Genomic DNA, 22,652 nt, shown 5'->3' with positions numbered 1-22,652 from the left:
CATCCTCAGTAACCACTGGGAAGGGAATGAATGGCCGTAGACATTTCCTGGACAAAGGAAGAGAAAGACAGACTCTCAGGGGGAGAAAGCTCTCTCTCTGGTGAAGGGGTGGGATCGGAAGGAAGGCCACAAGACTCCTCATCAGAGAAATACCTGGTGTCTTCCTCCGCCTCCCACGAGGCCTCACCATCGGTATCGGACACACGTTCATGAACTTCAGTCCGAAGCCGAGCCCGTCTCGATGCCAAGGAACCCGGTCCCCTACGGCGGTGCCGAGAAGACTCCCCCCGTGCCGGCGGCGACGAAGCTCCCTCCAGCGACGTCGGTGGGGAGTCCTCCTGGATGGCAGTGGACGCCGATGCCGCAAGCGGTGCCGGCGTCGCAGTCCACACCACAGGCGGAGAGCCAACTGCCGCACGCACCGGCGATACCGGAGCAGGAGGTTGCAGCAGCCCTTCCAGAATCTCTGGAAGTATGGCTCTGAGGCGCTCGTCCAGAGTGGCTGTCGAGCAAGGCAGTGGGGCCAGTACCGGCGACGAGCTGAGAACCTGTCTGGCGAGCGGAGGTGGTACCGGGCTGACCGGAGCAGAGCGCATCGACACCTCTTGTATGGAGGGCTAGCGGTCCTCCCTGTGTCGACGCTTCGCGGACTGATGACGGTGCTTCTTCGCCTTCGCGCAAAGTACCGATGAGGAAGACGTGGAATCCAAACGTCTCATCTGGGCTGGGTCCAAAGGTGGTCGGTCCCGGGAGGCCTGCACTGCAGGAGCCCTCGAGGCAGGTGGAGATCCACTCGATGGCTCACTGCTACCAGCGTGGGATCTCTGGACAGCCATCACCTGCACTCAGGACATCGATGCTCCCTCCGACGCCGACATCGATACCGGCGATGACCTCGGTACTGCTGGCTCCGTCGGCGCCGAAAGACCGAACGAGGCTCTGAACAGGATGTTCCACTGAGCCAATCTCGCCGCCTGGGTCCTCTTCTTAAGCTGTAGGCACAAAGTACAGGTGTCTGGGCGATGACCAGCCCCGAGACATTGAAGACACGATACGTGTCTATCAGTTAGCGAGGTCGTCCGGTGGCACCGCGTGCACTTCTTGAAGCCGCTGGCAGGCTTTGAGGAAATAGGTGGAAAAATCGCACCGGCGAGATCAAATGCGATGATGCCGAAAAAAAGGGCACCAAAAAAGGGAAAAAACCCGAATGGGCGGCGGAACAGGCCGCACACGGAAAAGAAAGGAAACTTACACGGGAAACCTCGAAGAAGTACCGGAAAACAAAACAAACATTTTTTTTTTTTTTTTAAACACCCGAGAGGAGAAACGAAGAACAAGCCGAAAAGGCACTAAAACCACAGCGAAGAACACGACAGGGGCCTCTCTGGGGCTGCGAACGAGTGATACACGTCTGTTCTGACCGCGGAAAAAGAGAGACTGAGGAGCACGCTGTAGCGGGCGGGAAGACAGGTCGCGCATGCGCGATGCATGCGGATCTCTCGAGAGCTAGCAAACTTCTGTTGCTAGGAAGATCTTCCGATCCTGGGGCTGCCGTGGACGTCGCCCATCAGTGAGAACAAGCAGCCTGCTTGTCCTCAGAGAATTAGGTGCAACGCTATTGAATACTTGGATTTGCACACCCATGTTGGGTGCAAGGATTTACAGCAGCTTTTGGTAGGCGTTAAGTCCTCGCACCCAACATTGGGTGTGGGAATCCATGCTATGCTCTATTCTATAAAGGGTGCTTAGCGCTAAGTGATCTTTATAGAATTGGTGCTTAGTGAGGATTTTAATGGCACTTAACTTCGGCCACAATTTACTGATAATCTGGCCCCAAGTCACTAGTTGAAGTGGGACTCCGATCGGGCTGCACCTCAGACTTTAGGCAGTGAACATGCTGGTTTTCAGGATAACCAGCATTAGTATGCCTGTTTGTTTGTATACACATTTAAATCGAAGAACAGGTTCCCTTGCATACTTTGGTCACCTGGAAAACTAGACCGGTCTGTGGCCCTCAGGGATGATGCCTAAACCCCAGTTCCTCTGGATGAGGGTTACCATATGGCTCCAGAAAAAGGAGGACATTGATCCAGTCCGGGTTTTGCTTCCATTCAAAACAATGGAAATAAAACCCAGACTGGCTCAATCTGTCCTCCTTTTTCTGGAGCCATATGGTAACCCTACTTTGGATCCATGTGCACCTTCACAGTAAGCATGTTACTTGGCTTCTCTGCAGAAAGGTCAGGGACTGAAGAAGCCTGGACACTAAATACAGAGCTCCATCCAGTCTCGCTACAGGTCCAGGTAAGCTGGGATGGGAGAAGCAGTCATTATTCTCTGTTCCTCCCGGCTCTGCCAGTCAGTTTCCTGCGCTGGGCCTTGCTGGTTTTACCAACTTTGGCCTTGATATTTTTAGTCTTGGCCTGGAAAAAGTTGGCCTTCTTTCCCTTCAATTTTTTCTTGCTATGGGCATGCAGTGAGGCTGTCAGCACAGAGATCCTAAAGGAGAAACAAAAATATCAGCTAGAACAACTGGCAGGAAGGATTTGTGCATTATTTACATTTGTTTTGGTCACTTAGGGCCTAATACCCAGCTGGCGTTATCCTTAGAAATTCAATGCCAGGTCATATCCGGGCTCCAGCATAAAATTTTCAGGTATACATAGCCGGTTAAATGCAATATTCAGCACTTGTCTATGGTGAACTGCATAAAGATAGGACTGACTTATGTGGTCCTATTTATGCAGTTATCTTGGCTAGTTAAGTGCTGAATATCGGCACTTAATCAGCCAAGAGCTGACTCACCCCAGAACATCCCCAAAATAGTCAGTTTCACATTGGGTGTTAACTGGACATTTTAAGTGGCACTATCATCCAGTTAAGTGCTGCTGAATATGACTGGTTAGCTCTGAACAAGCGATTTAACTGGCCGAGTCATTTTTGGCTGGTTAAATTGCATTGACAAATCAATCCCTTAGATTCGAATAGGATTTTTCTATCAGTTAAATTCAGGACACAAACTGATAAGTGTCCTGACTGAAGAAAAAAAAAAAAATCAGCCATAGCTGGTAACAATGAAAATTAATAATCCCGTGTAACAAGCAACTGCAATTTCCAGCTTATTCTCCCGTTTCTGCATCGGAAGGATTTCTTGGGTGCCCTTAATCTAACCCATAGTCCTTCATAAGCCATTTTCTCTCTTTCAATCTCAATCACATATTAAATTTCTGTAGCACAGGTGCAGTTTCTGCCCTTTCCATTCTTTACTACTGCAGGGAGCATCCACTTTGTAACAGCAGACCATAAGATCACAAAGTTCCCCTTATTTCCAGCAATGGGAACAACTCCACAACATCTGAAGTGACCTTGAATTTGGGGCAAATGCGACTGTAAATTTGCTGTCATTTACTACTGGATTCTCTATTAACATGGTATCACCCTACTGTCATTCAAATTCACTACCCATTTTTCTTTTGATGTGGGGGTAGTTACTGTGTTGTTCCATGGGTACATACTTTTTGGACAGGAGAGGGACCCCCGCCTTTTTAGGTAGAGATACAGCGGTCTTGGCTGTTGACATCTCATCTTCCTTCTCATTCTGGCCTTCCCCTTCCTGAAGCAAAAGACAGTAAAACCAAAAGATCAGTAGAAGCAGTGACCTTGTATGAAGAGCAATCACTGCAACTCCTCATGATCTACTCTGAAGAAATTTCTCAGGAGACCACAGATAATTAAGGGAAACTATCATAAGCATCAGTAGGAGAACACGCCTCAGTAAAATCAGCCCTAATGTTACTTTTCAAAGACAGAAGCAGAATATTAAGCGTCCTAGGCAAATTTTCAACTTTATGCCCATCCCATTAACTTATAAGCGTTTAGGCACCACCTTGCCCCCTAAAATTTTGATAATTAAACACAACAATCATATCACCCCAATATCACCCCTCCCAAAACAATTCTGTAAAAACATATAATTGGGCATCAGAATTGTGAACATTACACACACATCATATGAGAGAGAGGTGACTGGGCAAAGTATTTTAATATATAATGGTTACATAATGAGGGCAGTTAAGCCATTTACATGGGTGAGTAATATGTGGTTATAATCATTTGAGCTGTGGCTGCCAGGACACATTGTTTTGCTTTGTCTGCAGCTGCTCTTTGCCCCTCCTCCAAAAGTTGCCACTGTAAGTGACAGCCTAGTTCAGTATTTCCCCAAGTCCAGTCCTGGAGTACCCCTTGCCAGTCAGGTTTTCAGAATATCCAGTGAATATGAATGAACTTGATTTGCATACACTGCCTCCTTTATATGCAAATCACTTTCATGCATATTCATTGTGGATATCCTGGCCTAGTTTGGTAATGGTTAAGCAGGCCCTGAACAGGAATCGTTAGAAGACTGGCAGAGAATGTGAAGAATCATTCCCCAAGACCCAGCAAGTTTTTAAACTATATTGCCATCCCAGATCAGCTCACATACATGAACACAGCCTCCGAATGACCCATATACACCCACAAGCACAGCTTTGGAAATGTTGTATGGTCTTATGAATACATCTTTGCAATATTATTTATTAGTAATTACAGCTGTGACTGTTTTAATGAGTAGTTCCATCATTCTTAAATAACTGAGGGGTGTCCCAACTCTAGTGACACAAGTAATGTTCACTACCTTGACTTGCTCAGTTACCTAAGGGAAAAACGGTCAAGAATTAATTTTTGGTGAAACAAGAGACAGGTGTCGCAGCAGCCATTAGAAGATGGGCACAGAAACGTGAAAGATCGTACCCCAAGACCCAGCAAGCCGACTCCTGACAGGTCCAGGTCGCTGATTGTTGTCACGGTCACAGTGTGGTTGGGATGATCATACTGAAGAGATTCAGTTTGGGACGTCACCAGCTGCTCCAGCTCATCTGCCTCTTCTGTGAAAAGAACAGAAATCCTGACCTGACAGAAAAGATGAGATAAATAAAGAAAAAGTGTAGAAATAAGAGAAAGGAAGGAGAAGGGAATGTATGGCTGTACAGGGAAAAATGAAGCAGTAGAAAGGAGACAGATAAAGCAGCACATGACTGCCAGACAGGAGTGTAGTGCAATTTTTTGTATGGGGTTCTGGGCAACGTTCCAAATTAAATGTCAAAATAATAGCAGCTTTTCTCTTCAGTGGATGCCATGTGCAGTGGTAGGATCTGTACATGCTTTCTGCCCCATTGTTAGTCCTATCCAGGAAAAAGGAGGGAGGTCCATTTATTTCAATGCAGTGCATAGGGGATTGGCTGTTATTGTGCAGTTTGAATGTACAGCGCTTATGATTAAAAAAAAAATGATCACTGTAAATACCTGAGGATGGCAATCCTAAATATAGCAGATATTCTCCGAGGGCAGCAGGCTGATTGTTTTCACATGTGGGTCGACGTCCACGGCGGCCCAGGAATCAGAAATTTTGCAAGCAAAATGAACAAAAGGTTTTGCCAGTGAGTTCTGGTGCACGAATCACGCTCACCACGAATGAGCGGATGACGTCCCGCCCGCCGCACGAGCATGCTACCTCAGTTTAATCAAAAAGCATAAAAATAAGCAAACAAACAACAACTCCAAAGGGGAGGAAGGCGGGTTTGTGAGAACAATCAGCCTGCTGTCCTCGAATACCTGCTACAGGTAAGTATCTTCGCTTTCTCCAAGGACAAGCAGGCTGCTTGTTCTCACATGTGGGGTATCCCTAGCAACCAGACTCACTCAAAGCAATGAATATTGGTCAATTGGGCCTCAACAGCGAGGACATAACACAGATTGACCTGAAACCATAAACAACTAAGAGTGCAGCCTGGAACAGTATAAATGAATAATCTGTAATGAGTAACTAGATGCTGATCATAAACTAATACTACAGTTTGAATTTTACGTGTATTGGTCAAGTGTTTGTATTAATATGCTCTGCTTGTTATTAATAAAAAGATTACTCAAAAAAAAAAAAAAAAAAGAATAAAAATGGGCCTAGGAGGGTGGAGTTAGATTCTAAACCCCGAACAGGTTCTGCAGCACCAACTGCCCAAACAGACTGTCGCGTCGGGTATCCTGCTGAAGGCAGTAGTGAGATGTGAATGTGTGGACTGATGACCACGTTGCAGCCTTGCAAATTTCTTCAATAGCAGCTGACTTCAAGTGAGCCACTGACGCAGCCATGGCTTTCTGACATTATGAGCCGTAACATGGCCCTCCAGAGTCAGCCCAGCTTGGGCATAAGTAAAGGATATGCAATCTGCTAGCCAATTAGAGATTGTGCGTTTTCTGATGGCAACTCCCATCCTGTTGGGATCAAAAGAAATAAACAACTGGGCGGACTGTCTTGTCCGCTTCACATAAAAGGCCAATGCTCTCTTACAGTCCAAGGTGTACAACTTGTCTTCACCAGGGCGGGTATGTGGACGGGGAAAAAATGTTGGCAAGACAATTGACTGGTTCAGATGGAACTCAGACACCACCTTCAGCAAGAACTTAGGGTGAGTGCAGAGGACTACTCTGTTATGATGAAACTTGATATAAGGTGCATGCACTACCAGGGCTTGGAGCTCACTGACTCTATGAGCTGAAGTAACAGCCACCAAGAAAATGACCTTCCAGGTCAAACACTTCAGATGGCAGGAATTCAGTGGCTCAAAAGGAGCTTTCATCAGCTGGGTGAGAAAGACGTTGAGATCCCATGACACTGGTGGAGGTTTGACGGGGCTTTGACAAAAGCAAACCTCTCATAAAGCGAACTAAAGGCTGTCCAGAGATAGGCTTACCCTCTACATGTTGATGCTAAGCACTAATTGCACTAAGATGAACTCTTACGGAGTTGGTCTTGAGACCAGACTCTGATAAGTGTAGAAGGTATTCAAGCAGGGTCCGTGTAGGTCAAGAAAAAGGATCTAGGCCCTTGCTGTCACAACAGACGGCAAACCTTCTCCATTTGAAAGAATAACACTTTTTGGTGGAATCTTTTCTGGAAGCAAGCAAGACTCGGGAGACACCCTCCGAGAGACCTAAAGAGGCAATTTCTAGGCTCTCAACATCCAGGCCATGAGAGCCAGAGACTGGAGGTTGGGATGTAGAAGCGACACATCGTTCTGAGTGATGAGGGTCGGAAAATACTCCAATCTCCACGGTTCTTGGGAGGACAACTCCAGAAGAAGCGGGAACCAGATCTGATGAGGCCAAAAAGGAGCAATCAGGATCATAGTTCCCTGGTCTTGCTTGAGTTTCAGCAAAGTCTTCCCTACTAGAGGTATGGGAGGATACGCATACAGAAGACTTGTCCCCCAATGTAGGAGAAAAGCATCTGACGCTAGTCTGTCGTGTGCCTGAAGTCTGGAACAGAATTGAAGGACTTTGTGATTGATCCAAGTGGCAAAAAGATCCACCGAGGGGGTGCCCCACGCTCGGAAGATCTTGCAGACTACGTCCATGTTTAGCGACCACTCGTGAGGTTGCATGATCCTGCTCAACCTGTCGGCCAGACTGTTGTTTACGCCTGGAGAAACATGCCGTGATGGTACGCCCAAAGCCACATCTGGACGGCTTCCTGACACAGAGGGCGAGATCCGGTGCCCCCCTGCTTGTTGATGTAATATATAGCAACCTGATTGAATTAGAATAATTTGGTTGGACAGCAGATCTCTGAAAACCTTGAGAGCATTCCAGATCGCTCGTAATTCCAGGAGGTTGATCTGAAGAGCCTTTTCCCGAAAGGACCAAACTCCTTGAGTGTGAAGTCCATCTACATGAGCTCCCCACCCCAGAAGGGATGCATCCGTCATCAGCACTTTTTGCAGCTGAGGAATTTGGAATGGACGTCCCAAGGTCAAATTGGATCGAATGGTCCACCACTGAAGGGAATTGCAAAAGTCGGTGGAGAGATGAATTACATCCTCTAGATCCCCTCTGGCTTGGCACCACTGGGAAGCTAGGGTCCATTGAGCTGATCTCATATGTAGGCGTGCCATGGGAGTTACATGAACTGTGGAAGCAATGTGCCCTAAGAGTCTCAACATCTGCCGAGCTGTGATCTGTTGAAACACTCAAGCCAAGGACACTAGGGCCAGGGGATTGTCTGCCCTTGACTGGGGAAGGTAAGCTTGAGACGTCCGTGTGTCCAACAGAGCTCCAATGAACTCCAATTTTTGTACTGGGACGAGATGGTACTTGGGATAATTGATCACGAACCCCAATAGCTCTAGCAGTCGAATAGTCATCCGCATGGACTGTAGAGCGCCTGCCTGAGGTGCTCTTCGCCAGCCAATCGTCAAGATAAGGGAAAACGTGCACTCCCAGTCTGCGTAGCGATGGTGACAACTGCCAGGCACTTAGTGAAAACCCTGGGCGCAGACGCAAGACCAAAGAGCAGTACACAGTACTGAAAGTGCCGAGTTCCCAACCGAAATCGAAGATACTTCCTGTGAGCTGGGAGCATCGAGATGTGTGTATAGGCATCCTTCAAGTCCAGAGAGCATCGCCAATCGTTTTCCTGAATCATGGGAAGAAGGGTGCCCAGGGAAACCATCCTGAAATTTTCTCGGAGCAGGAATTTGTTCAGGGCCCTTAGGTCTAGGATGGGTCACATCCCCCGTTTTCTTTTGCACAAGGAAGTACCTGGAATAGAATCCCAGCCCTTCTTCCCCTGGTGGTACGGGTTAGACTGCACTGGACTTTAGAAGGGCGGAGAGTTCCTCTGCAAGTACCTGCTTGTGCTGGGAGCTGAAGGGCTGAGCTCCCAATGGGCAATTTGGAGGCCTGGATTCCAGATTGAGCATGTATCCTAACCGGACTATTTGAAGAACCCACCTGTCGGAGGTTAAAAGAGGCCACCTTTGGTGAAAAAACAACCACCTCCCCCCGACAGGCAAGCCATCCGGCACGGACAGTTTTTCTACGGCTATGCTGCACTGGAGCCAGTCAAAAGTCCGTCCTTTGCTTTTTCTGGGGAGCCCTAGGAGCCTTAGGCGCGCACACCATTGATGGGAACGAGCATGCTGGGACTGAGCCTGAACAGGCTGCTGAGAAGCAGAAGTGTGCCTACGCCTATTATAGGAATAGGGAGCACTCCTCTTCCCTCCAAAAAAACCTCCTGGATCAGGAGGTGGTAGCAGAAGACGCCCGGCGGGAGAAAGAATCCATAGCATCATGGTGCTTTTTGATCTGATCGATCATGTTCTCTACTTTTTCTCCAAAAAAGATTATCCCCCCCGGCAAGGAACGTCTGCCATTCGTTGCTGGGTCTTATGATCCAGGACAGAGACCTGCAGCCATGAGAGTCTGTGCATCACTATACCTTGAGCAGCTACTCGGGATGCCACAACAAAAGTGTCGTAAGTACCCCTGGCGAGAAATTTACAACACGCCTTCTGCTGTCTGACCACCTGGTGAAAAGGTTTGTCGAGCTCCGGAGGGAGTGCTTCAACCAAACTAGATAGTTGCTTCACCGAGTTCCGCAAGTCAATGCACGTGTAGATCTGGTAAGTTTGGATTTTGGCGGCGAGCATTGCTGCCCAATACGTTTTCCTCCCAAAAGAATCCAAGGTCCTAGACTCTCTGCCTGGGGGCGCTGAGGCATAGTCTCTAGTACTCTTGGCTCTTCTGAGAGCAGAGTCCTCCACCACCATGGAATCGTGAGGAAGTTGGGCCTTCACCATTACAGGCTCTCCATGGACTCTGTACTGGAACTCGAATTTTTTAGGGACCACTGGATTAGAAAGAGGGAACAAACAATTTCGCATAAGTACTTCCCTAAGCATATTATGCAAAGGGGCCGTTGCAACCTCAGCAGGTGGAGAAGGATCATCCAAGACCTCGAGCGGCCCTGGGCTCATCCACAACCTCCAAGGGAATGGAATATCTGTAGACATTTCCCGAACAAAAGATGAGAAAGAAAGACTCTTTTTTTCAATTGGTGGAGTAGGATCAGAGGGAACCCCATATGACTCTTCCTCCGAAAAGTATCTGGGCGAGTGCTCATCCTCGGTATCAGACAAAAACTCTCTAAGAGCAGCTCAAACCCAAGCCTGTCTCAACGTCGAGGATAGATGACTTCGTGGGGGATGTCGAGAAGTCTACCCCTGTCTGGACTCTGGTGAAGCTTCCTCCACCGACGTCAAGGGGGAATCGACCCGGGTGATGGCCGACGCCGGAACCGCAAGCGGCACCGAAGTCGGGGACCTCACCACAGGAGATGGCCCAGATGCCGCTTACGCAGTCGGTACAGAAGGCGCAAGCACCCCTGACACCAAAGCAGATTGGCGCAGCAATCCCTCCAGAAGCTCTGGAAGAAGGGCTCTGATGTGCTCGTCGAGAACTTCCATCGGAAAAAGCTCACAGGAAGTATCTTCGATTTCGGTTGGGGCCGGTGCAGGAGTCGGTGGCAGAATCTGAGGGGGCTCGAGAGCCGGTTCCAGGCTGCCAGATGACCGACGCATCGGCACTTCCTGCATGGAGGGTGAGCGGTCCTCCCGGCGCCAACGTTTGTCGGTTGCTGACGCTCTCGGCACCGTGCATGGAAGGAGAACGATGACGGTGCTTCTTAGCCTTCGCGCGACACCTGTCGCCGAGACTCTTCTGTACCGAAGAGGAGTACCTGGAATCCTCACGTCTCCTCGGAGCCGGGCCCGGGGGGCCTGCACAGCAGTAGGCCTCAAGATAGGTGGAGACCCACTTGATGCCTCGCTGCTCCCAGCTCGATGTGGTCGTTCGGCAGCCATTACCTGGACTCTCGATGTCGCTGCTTCCCTCGACGTCGACGCCGACGTCAAAGGACCGGACCAATCAGCAAAACGTTTCTCACGTTGAGCCTCCTGAGCCACTTGGGTCCGTTTCTTCATCAAAAGAGACAGCTTACAGGCAGCTGGTCATGTCCAAGACACTGGAGACACAACGCGTGGGGGTCGGTACCCAAGATGGTCCAGTTGCAGCGAGTACAACGCTTGAAGCCACTGGGAGTCCTCGATGACATGGACGGAAAAACAGCGGCTATGAAATTAACAGACTCAATTTTGCAAAAAACAAAAGGTACAAAAAGGGGAAAAATGACCCAGCCGAGCAGCCCAGACGAAAAAAGAAGGAAATTTAAATGGTGAAGAAAAACTAATAAAATAGGGGAAAAAACTACTTTTTTTTTTTGTGTGTGAAAGAAATACTACACAAAGTGAAAGAAAAGAAGGGGAGCGGTAAATGCTGAAGAACAAACTCTCCTGAGCCAAAACAGAGCACAGCCTAACCAAAGACGCGTCACTCCAGATGCGGATCAAAAAGAACTAAAGACAGCACGCTCGCGTCTCGGGCGGGAAGCCATTCGCGCATGCGTGGTGTGTTCAGCCTGTGCGATGCAGCGTTCGAGAGTTCTACGTTTGCTGTGCAAGTTTTTTCCTGGTCTCCTGGGCTGTCGCGGAGGACAACCCAATTGTGAGAACAAGCAGCCTGCTTGTCTTCAGAGAATGCATTATATACATTCCCTGGATGCAGAAAATGTTTAAACTTCAATTCAATTATCTGACAAGAGCTTCCATCTCAAGCATATATATGGCCTTACAATTGACTAGGGAAGCTAAGAGACTTTACAGCTGTAAAGATCCATTGGGAGAGGGACCTGGAACATACACTGGGTTGTTGGAATGCTAGTATTAAAAGGGATACTCCAGTTGATCTTATGTGCAAACCTCAGGGAGCGCCAGTTCTGTACACTGCATACAGCTTACTTTACACAATCCCAATTGTATAAAGAAAAGAGAATAGAAAAATCAATATATTTAAAGCGTAGTGGGACAAAGAACAATCTTTATCACTCTTTATGGACCCTGCTGAGAATTCAAAGTTTTCGGACAGATCTTGGAACCTATTTGGAGCAAGTGACTAAGCAGAGACTTGATCTTAATCCAGAGGTATGCTTGCTGGATCTATCACATAATTTAAGAATAATATGTGATATGCGGGCAAAACAGGCCTTATAGGTTAAAAAAAATGCATTTTACAATCATAGGTGCAGGTGGAGCCTCCCTTCCTATTGGAGTTGGCAGTGAATTTCACACACTGATCACATGGGAAGCCTCACCCCAAAATGCAAAAAAAAAAAAGACTCCTCTTGATACGGGAACCTTATCTACAAACACTTTCCTCGAAATCTTTAAGTATGATTTTGAATAAAGTGGCAAACTTGGATGGGCTGTTGAACCTCTATGGATGTGGGGATATTAGTTTCTGTTGTTCTACATGCTGCAGGGAGGAACTGGGGGCTATATATTAAAAAGGTATAGGAAGTTATAAGAACAAAGACCTCTTGTCCCTACTGGAATACTTAAGCTCTTTTTGGTTATGGGGTCAGCTGGGAGGGTAGACTTTCTTTCTTGGGTATTTTCTGATATGGTGACCAGATGGGCATGTTTTGGCTTGCATCCTTCCTTTGTTTACTATAGTTTTACACTTGGAAATGTTTATACTTAAGAAGAAAGGACAAATGGAGGTGTGGAGCGGGATTACAAGAAGTGATGGGTTCAGTTTACGTGTGAGAAAACAGATTTACAGGGCCATTTCTTTGAAGGAAACATTCAGGATGTCTGATCTGAATGCTGCACTTACCCAGAGCCTCTTGTCTCTCCTTCAGCATCCGCATATATTCCTTGTGTCTCTAGAAAGGGAGGAAATAAATCCATATAGTGGCTCCAATACAACCCAGAAACAGCATAGGGCTATAGGGCTCAAAACCCCATAACACAGTATGATTTTGACCTTGAGTTCTACACATGTGATATGTAGACAATTTAAATGTGAGGAATAAATGGTGCTCCTATCGCCCCTTGAGAAGACCTGCTGACCCGTTTCTGACGAACTAAAAAGTTTCCAGATTTTTAAGAACCTGTTTGGCTGAAAGTCTGCACTAACAGGTGGACCTGGAGATCTATCATTGCTCTGATTTCTTATGTTTATTTGGTCTTACAGTTCTTGCAATGAACCTTGGGGGTTTTTCACTGCCATACTAACCTTCCCCTCTATTTCATCTCTCATCCAGTGATACAGTGAGTTGCAATAAAAGCACTCTGCAGTCAACCTGAGAGCCAAAATGCCTTCATTTTTTCAGGAAACATGCAATAAGTCACATCAGTTCAAAAACTGCAGAAAGAGCAGCTAATTTGGACTCGTCAATATACGTAAAAGGGTGAACAACTTAGAATATACATCTCCTCTTATGCACGCCTTGATCACTGATAAAGTTCAAAGTTCAAATTATTTGTGTATGTTGATTTTGTATCCCACTGGATAAGAGTGGTTTATAAATGAACTGAAATAACACACTACATATTATATACAAAAAATCATAGCGATTAAAAAAAAATAAAATTAAGGGAAGGAACATTAAAACAAAACACAAGACAGAAAACACACAAGGATTATAAAATAAGAACATAAGTGTTGTCATATTAGGACAGACAGAAGGTCCATCAAGCCCAGTATTCTGTTTCCAACAGTCGCCAATCCAGGTCTCAAGTCCCTAGCAAGAACCCAGAACTGTAAAATAGATTTTATGCTGCTTATCTTAGAAATAAGCAATGGTTTTTCTCAAACCTCTTTAAAACCCTAACTGTTTTTACCATATTCTCTGGCAAGGAATTATAGAGTTTAATTACATGTTGAGTGAAGAAGTATTTTCTCTGATTTGTTTTCAATTTACTATTTAGTAGCTTCATTGCATGCCCCCTAGTCCTAGTATTTTTGAAAAAAGTAAACAAGTGATTTATCTCTACCGATTCCACTCCACTCATATTTTATAGTGGTCTGCCCTGGAAGTTCTATCTTTGCTGGGATTTCTCCTGGTCGAGCTGATTCTACATGGTTAAATAGTGAGGTGAAGGAAGCTATTAGAGCTAAAAGAAAATCCTTCAGAAAATGGAAGGAACCGACTGAAAATAATAAGAAACAGCATAAGGAATGTTCAAGTCAAATACAAATAAGGAAAGCCAAGAGGGACTTAAAAAAGAAAAAAGAAAAAAAAAAAAAAAAAAGATTTTGTTGGAGGTAAACACACATAGTAAAAAATCTTTTTTAGGTATATTAAAAGCAGGAAGCCGGCAAAAGAATCAGTTGGACCGCTAGATGACTGAGGAGTAAAAGGGGCGATCAGGGAAGACAAAGCTGTAGCGGAGAGATGAAATGAATTCTTTGCTTTGGTCTTCACCGAGAAGATTTGGGTGGGATACCAGTGCCGGGAATGGTATTTGAAGCTGACGAGTCGGAGAAACTTAATGAATTCTCTGTAAACCCGGAGGATATAACTGCAAATCTCCTGGATCGGATGGCATTCATCCCAGAGTACTGATAGAACTGAAAAATGAGCTTGCGGAGCTATTGTTAGAAATATGTAATTTATCCTTAAAATAGAGTGTGGTACCAGAAGATTGGAGGGTGGCCAATGTAATGCTGATTTTTTAAAAAGGTTCCAGAGGAGATCTGGGAAATTATAGACCGGTGAGTCTGACGTCGGTGCTGGGCAAAATGGTAGAGACCATTATAAAGAACAAAATTACAGAGCATATTCAAAAGCATGGATTAATAAGACAATGCCAACATGGACTTAGTAAAGGGAAATCGTGCCTCACCAACCTACTGCATTTCTTTGAAGGCCTGAACAAACGTGGATAAAGGTGTGCCGTTGATATTGTGTATCTGGATTTTCAAACGGCATTTGACAAAGTACCTCATGAAAGACTAGAGGAAATTGGAGAGTCATAGGATAGGAGGTAGTGTTCTATTGTGGATTAAAAAAAACTGGTTAAAAGATAGAAAACTGAGAGTAGGGTTAAATGGTCAGTATTCTGAATGGAGAAGGGTAGATAGTGGGGTTCCCCAGGGCTCTGTGCTAAGACCGCTGCTTTTTAACATATTTATAAATGACCTAGAGATGAGTAACTAGTGAGGTAATTAAATTTGCTACTGACACAAAGTTATTCAAAGTTGTTAAATCGCGGGAGGATTGTGAAAAATTACAAGCGGACCTTACGAGACTGGGTGTCTAAATGGCAGATGACGTTTAATGTGAGCAAGTGCAAAGTGATGCATGTGGGAAACAGGAACCCAAACTATAGCTATGTCATGCAAGGTTCCACGTTAGGAGTAACAGACCAAGAAAGGGATCTAGGTGTCGTCGTTGATGATACGTTGAAACCTTCTGCTCAGTGTGCTGCTGTGGCTAAGAAAACAAATAGAATGTTAGGTATTAGGAAAGGAATGGAAAACAAAAATGAGGATGTTATAATGCCTTTGTATCGCTCCATGGTGCGACCGCACCTCCAATATTGTGTTCAATTCTGGTCCCTCCGCCTCATCTACCCCTCCAATTGCTCACTTACCCTTGCTCATACTCCTCCTACTCCCCTCACCCCTGCATGAATTCATTCTTCTTTCTTTTATTACTCCGATAATACTCAACTTATTTCTCTCAACCAATACTTTGTAATCCCAGTTACTATGTAAGCCGCATTGAACCTGCTTTGAGTGGGAAAGAGCGGGGTACAAATGTAATAAATTAATTAAAAAGATATAGTGGAATTAGAAAAGGTGCAGAGAAGGGCAACGAAAATGGTAAAGGGGATGGGATGACTTCCCTATGAGGAAAGGCTAAAGCAACTAGGGCTCTTCAGCTTGGAGAAAAGGCGGCTGAGGGGAGATATGATAGAGGTCTATAAAATAATGAGTGGAGTTGAACGGGTAGATGTGAAGCATCTGTTCACGCTTTCCAAAAATACTAGGACTAGGGGGCATGCAATGAAGCTACAATGTAGTAAATTTATGTTTCAACGTTTTTTATGGATGAAAAGTCAAGAAGTACAAATCCACCTCAGCACAGTGAGTTCAGTACACGGTAGTAACACAACAAATATACAACACTGCTTACAGTCATCAAACTTTTAACATTTTTACCCCTCCCCTCCAACTGTGCTTTATATTTAAACATTTTATTTTATTGAACATTCAACCTTACTGATTTACTTGAAACATTGCGATGTCTATAGTCAACAAACATTCCATGTTGATTGCAAACCTATATCATGAAACATCCCCAGTTTTATTTTATAATCCTATTTTCCCCCTTTCCTCCCAGTACCCCCCCCCCCTTTTATCTTCCCTTGTTAACAATGTTATCCCTGTTACCATAGAGTGATTATGTTGTTGCCATTCCCTCACTCCTTTACACCGGGATCTCACCTCTCCCCATCTGTGTCCCGTAGGGTCTGGGTTCTTATAATCCCCCGGGCCGATGGCCGAGAAGTCTCCATATTATGTCTGTGCCATCGCGTGTAAGTGAGAGTTCAAAAAAGGCAATCTAATAATCTCCTAGTAATCTCCAAACTAGCCGTTTAACTTGTTATATATTCCTCTCCATCCCCCCCCCCCTTTAATGTGCTTAGACCTTCCCTCCTCTTCTTTTTATCCCTTGTAACCTGATATCTAATATGCCTAGTAGGGACCTTTATCTTATCATTCCGTACATAATCCCTCCTAGATACCCCAGTTTATCTTACTGCATCGTGTACAATGTAGTAAATTTAAAATGAATCGGAAAAAATTTTTCTTCACTCAACGTGTAATTAAACTCTGGAATTCGTTGCCAAAGAATGTAGTAAAGGTGGTTAGCTTAGCGGAGTTTAAAAAAGGTTTGGACGGCTTCCTACAGGGAAAGTCCATAGACCGTTAGTAAATGGACGGGGAAAATCCACTATTTCTGGGATAAGCAGTATAAAATGTTTTGTACATTTCTGGGATCTTGCCGGGTATCTGTGACCTGGCTTGGCCACTGTTGGAAACAGGATGCTAGGCTCGATGGACCTTTGGTCTTTCCTAGTATGGCAATACTTATGTACTTAACTTCATTTGTAAGTTAAAAAAAACAACAACAACAACAACAAAAAAAACTCAAAGTGGGACAAATAAAGAAACCAAACTTGGATGGTAAATACCCAGATCTTCAAAAAGATATAAACAGGTTGGAGTCTGTCTACAGGGTGGCTACTAAAATGGTCAGCAGTCTTAGTCATAAAGTGTATGGGCACAGACTTAAAAGATCTCAATATGTATGCTTTGGAAGAAAGGCGGGAGATATAATAGAGACATTTAAATGCCTACGCAGCAAAAATGCACAGGAGGGAAGTTTCTTTCAACTGAAAGGAAGCTCTGGAACGAGAAGGCAAAGGATGAAGGTGAAAGGGGACAGACTCAGAAGTAACCTGAGAAAATACATCTTCACAGAAAGGGTGGTGAATTCGCAGAGCAGCCTCCTGGTGGAAGTGGTGGAGATGAAAACAGTATCTGAATGCAAGAGAGCTTGAGACGAGTACATAGGATCTGTAAGGGAGTGACAGAGATAGTACATGGCATAGATGGGCAGACTGGATAGGCCATATGGTCTTTATCTGCCTACAATTTTCTCTGTTTATATGTTTCTTAAATTTGAGTGACCTCGATAGAATCTGGGTTGTCTGAACTTTGTAGGTGCTATCACTACTTGATTTGCGCTAGTACTTTTGAAGACAAATAGCTGGCTGTCTCACTTTATAAAAGTAACACCAAAACAGTTGCATTCCTGCCCTATTAACCCTTTTGGGCCTGCATCATGAAGTGTTTTCTGTCTGTAAGAAAATATATTAATGAATCTGGCTCTAGATTTGACAAAAAACAGTCTAGGGTAATCAGTTGTTATCTGGCCGCCATATGGAATCCTGTACCTCCTCTCTCATCTTCCTCTGCTCCTCCTTGATCTTCTTTTTCAGCTCCTGAACGGCCACCTTCCGTCTCTCTACCTTCCGTTTGTGAAACCCCGTCAAGTACTCCCTGAAACAAAGGACATAGTTCTCAGGGGTGAAGTCAAGAGAACAATGTGACATTCCCCAGAGGGAAAAAGCAGCTGTGATATGCTGAAGGTTGAAAACACTTAGTATGTATGTTTCAAAGCCAAAGTTGAATCTCATAATTTCACAATTGGTTATGGGAATTAACATCTTCTATACACTAAGAGCCAAATTCTATAAATGGTGCCAAAAATTCAGCGCTCAATGCTAAAGGGCGCTTTGGGATGAGCACTCTTTATAGAATAGCACTGAGTGTCAAATTTGCTGCTCAACTTCAGGTTCAAGGTCTTATGCCAGCAGAAATGTGGTGTAAATCCTGGTGTGCAAATTGGGCATGGAGCCCTGCTATTCTTTAACACTATATGCATCTTCTGTAAACGCCCCTGACCCGCCCATGCCCCTCCCAACACCCAAGACAGTACACCCTTGCAACCACAATCAGAGCGCCGCATGCCAGCGTCCTGAGCCAAGAAACGTGTTTGGGGTCTTTTTGTACTTTACAGCTGAAGGCAGGAGAAGTCTGTTCCCTAAAAATGGCGCCAAATACCAAAAATGGCTGCTGTGAAACAACCAACAGCCACGGAGCCCACCAAATGGAAACCCTGCCAAGTCCCCACTGCCGGCCCTAGGAAACAGCCCGGGGGCTGACCGGTGGAAGAAAAGCCAGATTCTGCTAACGAGGGAGGCAGCACAAGGTCCCAACACTGCTTACCGGGCAGCCCAAACGGGAACAGAGTAAAAATGCTCCACTGGCACGGACAGGAAGGGAGGGAAAGAGAACACCCACAGTTTCAGAAGTCTGTACTCCCCCGAGGCAGAGCAACAGCATAACCAGTGCAAAGGCACCTGCTACCCCATGACGCCCTAACCTTCTCTGGCTCTTTTTTTTTTTTTTGCGTTGAAGAGGAAGGAGAAAATCTTCCAGGGTAAAGACCCAAGCACAGAGAGATGGGGAAATGGTGGTGACGAGGGAAGGATCTGGCCCCACCAGGTATACCCCACAGGCAGGCAGAGAAAGCCAAGACCCCCAGCTCAACTAGACAAAGGAAAAGGCCAGGAACAAGCACCATCTGGAGAGCTGCACAGGATATGTCCATCCACCTGCTGAGATACTGAAAGTGAGGCTGCTGCATGGTATCCTTTATGGCAGAGCTCTCTATCTCCACTTGCTGGTAGGAGGACATAACCCATTCATCTCTGGATTGATCTTGGGACGTAATGGAAAAAAGAACTTAAAAAAAAAAAAAAAAGTACCACCAGCATGTCCAAAACCAAACCCCTTCAGTGGTGTGCTAGCAAAGTACTGAAAACTAATTTGAGGTAAAGGAAACCTATATATGGTTCTCCAAAGAGGTAGCTGCAAAAATGTTAACAGTCAAGAATCAAAGCATCCAAAAAGAGGAACACATATCTGGTAAAACAGAGAGATGAGGAATGAAATCAAGATGACAAAGGCTGGATGGAGGAAGGACTTTAAACAATATAGCAAGGTGACAGGAAAGAAGAATGAAACAAAATACAAGACAGGAAGATCCTCTACGACAGGAAAGCACAGCAGGCAAAAGTAGAGGCTGTCAAAGGACGAATCACCACCGGAGATATTAATCCAACAGTCTTTATTGTAATATTAAAAAAAAGAGGACCCGACACGGACCGTGTTTAGACGCACGCGTCTACATCAGGGGTCAAACAGAAAACTCTAGAATGGAGCACAGGACTGCAGTCCTGCTATAGTTTAAAGCTGTAGACCGTACACAAATACTGTTTGCAATCAAAGCAAGATGACAAGTTTCTTACAAAACTTTGCTCCTACAGTCATTGTAAGAAACTTGTCATCTTGCTTTGATTGCAAACAGTATTTGTGTACGGTCTACAGCTTTAAACTATAGCAGGACTGCGGTCCTGTGCTCCATTCCAGAGTTTTCTGTTTGATCCCTGATGTAGATGCTTGTGTGCGTCGAAACACGGCCCGTGTCGGGTCCTCTTTTTTAATATTACAATAAAGACTGTTGGATTAATATCTCCGTTGGTGATTCGTCCTCTGACAGCCTCTACTTTTGCCTGCTGTGCAGGAAAGAAGAATGGCCACAAGTGGACCTATAATGCAGAGGATGACAAAAGTCAGAAATGCTAACCAAATACTTCTGTTCGGTGTTCACTCGTGAAGTAGCTGAAGAAGTATTGTAGATGGCTAACTGACATCAGAGGAGGGCGGACACAGGAAGAAGAAGGAGACATCGGAGGAGACAGAAGAGCTGAAGAATAGCTGATCCATCCTGTGCAGCGCCTTCAAACATAGGTGAGAGGCGCTGCACCGGCCATTATGGTGGAGGGGGGGTTAGGTGGGGGGGGGGGGGGGGAGCACGGAGGTGGAGGAGGGCAGGAGGCGGAGCATTGCCGACTAAAGAAGAGAGACACAGGAAGGGAGGGGGAGCCCAGCAACTGCAAAGGTTTCATTTTTAAAAGCTTTTATTTCACAAACGGAGCAGCGGGGAGCAGCGGGGACTTCGGGGGGGGGGGGGGGGGCAAGGCAAGGCCGTCCATACAGGACGCTGCTGATGAGCGCCTTTGCCCCCTCCCGATCCTTTTTTAATTTAGTTTCCTTTTTTATTTTAGGCACAGGGAAGCAGGGAGCCACTTTTCTTTTAAAACATGCCAGCAATTTGGTTTTTCATCGTGCAGGGGGCAGTGGGGAGATGACAGGTCTGAGCTGACGTTAAATTTCTGGCGGTAAGTGAATCATTGCTATCGTCGGTATGGTTAGTGCATTCCGAATTGTCTACATTTCAATGGTAGTTTCTCATTTGCATTCCAGTTTCGTTAGCTGCTACTGCCGTCGAAAAATAGGCTTTAGTGCATGGAAAGGATAGGAAATTCTTCCTTAAGGGCTCATTTAACGATGAAAAACGTTTAGTGCATCTGGGCCTAGGTGAGGTTTCCTTGAAGAGAGTATATATGGAGAATAGGGCCAGATGAAAAAAATCCCAAAAGGTCTGCTGACTGCGGAAGGATGTGTTTTAACAGGTCTTTGGAAACAGAAGCACTTCCATGGGATTGGACAAGGGCAGCTGTGGTTCTCTACACAAAAGCAGCACCAGAGAAGAGGTTTGAATCTAGAAGTCAGTGAGCATTACCTTGGTGACAGGAAAAATGAGATGCTACAGAAGGAAGGATAATGAACTAGCTGCAATCCAATGGGCTACAGGGTCAATTGTTTTTTGAATAGGTGGCTGAATGTGGATACTTGGATTTCAGCAAAGCCTTTGATAACCCCCACAGAGGAGACTCATAAATAAATTAAGCAACCAAGTCCCAAGGTAGTGAATAGAATTAGAAATGGAGGAGTGACAGACAAAACAGGGTAGTGTAATATGGAATTCAATTAGAGGAGGTACAGGAAAATAGTGGAACGCCTCAGAGATTGGTCCTGTTCAATATATTTCTGAGCGATACCGCAGATGGGTTAAAAGAAAGCATTTGGCTTTTTGCAAATGAGAATATCTACAGTGGACACCCTTTAGGGAGAAGGCAAAATGGAAAATAAAGGAAACGTCAATGATATATCCAATGTCTTCAATGAATAGTGTGCACTCTTTTCCAAGGAGTGTACCTACTGAATACATTGCACATGTGTGAACAACTGTGCATGTGCACAATATTGGGAAAAGAGGGAGCACTCTTTCCAAAAGGACATGATATGAAGTTGCAAGGCTCAAGCAGAACATCAGTTAATGCATTTTTTTTTAACAGAAAAGGAAGAGGATGCTTGGAAATCCTTTGGAGAACAGGTGATAGAATGCAAAAAGGTACAGAAAATACACAAAAGTTCTGTAACTGACAAGAAGATGGACACCAAGCATTGAGTTCAGCTCATAACATAAATTAACAGTAGGGGGCAGAGCAAGATGGCAGTTTCAGCTTAGTCTGCTGAAGAGCTCCATGTTTGCCTTATATTTTTTCTTCTTTTGTTTTGCCTCTCTTGCCTTCACACTGGGGAAGAAACGAAACAGTATAACCCTCCAAGCCAGGAGTTCTCCAGCTCAGGTGAAGGCTGTGGGTCCAATGGACACTTTCGTAACTCATGGCTCCACCCTAATTCAATCTTCTTCCAGCATCTCTCCAAGCAGCTTGCACTCCGAAGATTGAACAAGGGTGGAGCCACGAGTTACAGAAGTATCCATCGACCCCACAATCCTCACCAGAGCTGGAAAACGCTTGGCGGGTTACACCTTTTCTTTTCTCTCTCATAGTGAGGGTAAGAGGCAAAAGAAAAAGAACAAAATATAAGGCAAACACAGAGCGCTCCAGCCGACTAAGCTGTAGCTGCCATCTTGCTCTGCCCCCTACTGTTTATTTCTGTTATGAGCTGAAGTGCTCAATGCTTGGTGTCCTTCTTGTCAATTACAGATCCTTTGTAAGCAATTCCGGCGTCTCCTTTGGCCCATGATGTAGGTCAGCTTGAGCGCTGAAGTAAGAAGTAAATCCTTTCCGTAGGGGCAAAACACGTAGCACTACAATCAAGAACTATTCTACATTATGAACCTGACTTTTCAGACTTAGGCCATGTCAGCTCACATGCAGAGGTTCATTCCTGTAATAGGCCTCAAGCACATTGCTGACACATCAAGGCTCACAGAAGCAAAACAACTGTTCACAACTATTTTTGTTTACTGTGCTGGGGACCTTCATAGACAAGAGCTAGGTCCTTGGGCCCCCAAAGCCACAACACTGGCAAACATCAGACTGTTAGTCTAGTCAACATAGCACCAGACCATAGCTAGCTGG

General features: G+C 45.4%; 1 protein-coding gene across 1 annotated transcript in view; it reads right to left on the bottom strand.

Annotated features, from left to right (window-relative positions):
- Positions 1-1,532: 1,532 nt before the first annotated feature.
- The window catches only part of NOL12 (nucleolar protein 12), a 28,320-nt gene continuing 7,200 nt past the window's right edge, over positions 1,533-22,652 (bottom strand). Inside the window, exons 2-6 of the mRNA XM_030207962.1 lie at positions 17,745-17,850; positions 12,607-12,655; positions 4,792-4,925; positions 3,516-3,613; positions 1,533-2,499 (exon numbers count right to left, since the gene is read on the bottom strand). Of these exons, the coding sequence (XP_030063822.1) occupies positions 2,331-2,499; positions 3,516-3,613; positions 4,792-4,925; positions 12,607-12,655; positions 17,745-17,850 (556 nt within the window). The 3' untranslated portion in view covers positions 1,533-2,330. The remainder of the gene's footprint in view (positions 2,500-3,515; positions 3,614-4,791; positions 4,926-12,606; positions 12,656-17,744; positions 17,851-22,652) is intronic.

The sequence above is a fragment of the Microcaecilia unicolor genome, chromosome 1 (assembly GCF_901765095.1).
Source record: "Microcaecilia unicolor chromosome 1, aMicUni1.1, whole genome shotgun sequence".
In the NCBI taxonomy this organism is placed as follows: domain Eukaryota; kingdom Metazoa; phylum Chordata; class Amphibia; order Gymnophiona; family Siphonopidae; genus Microcaecilia; species Microcaecilia unicolor.
The sequence above is the reverse complement of the archived record's forward strand: the minus strand, read 5'-3'. Positions and strand labels throughout refer to the sequence as shown.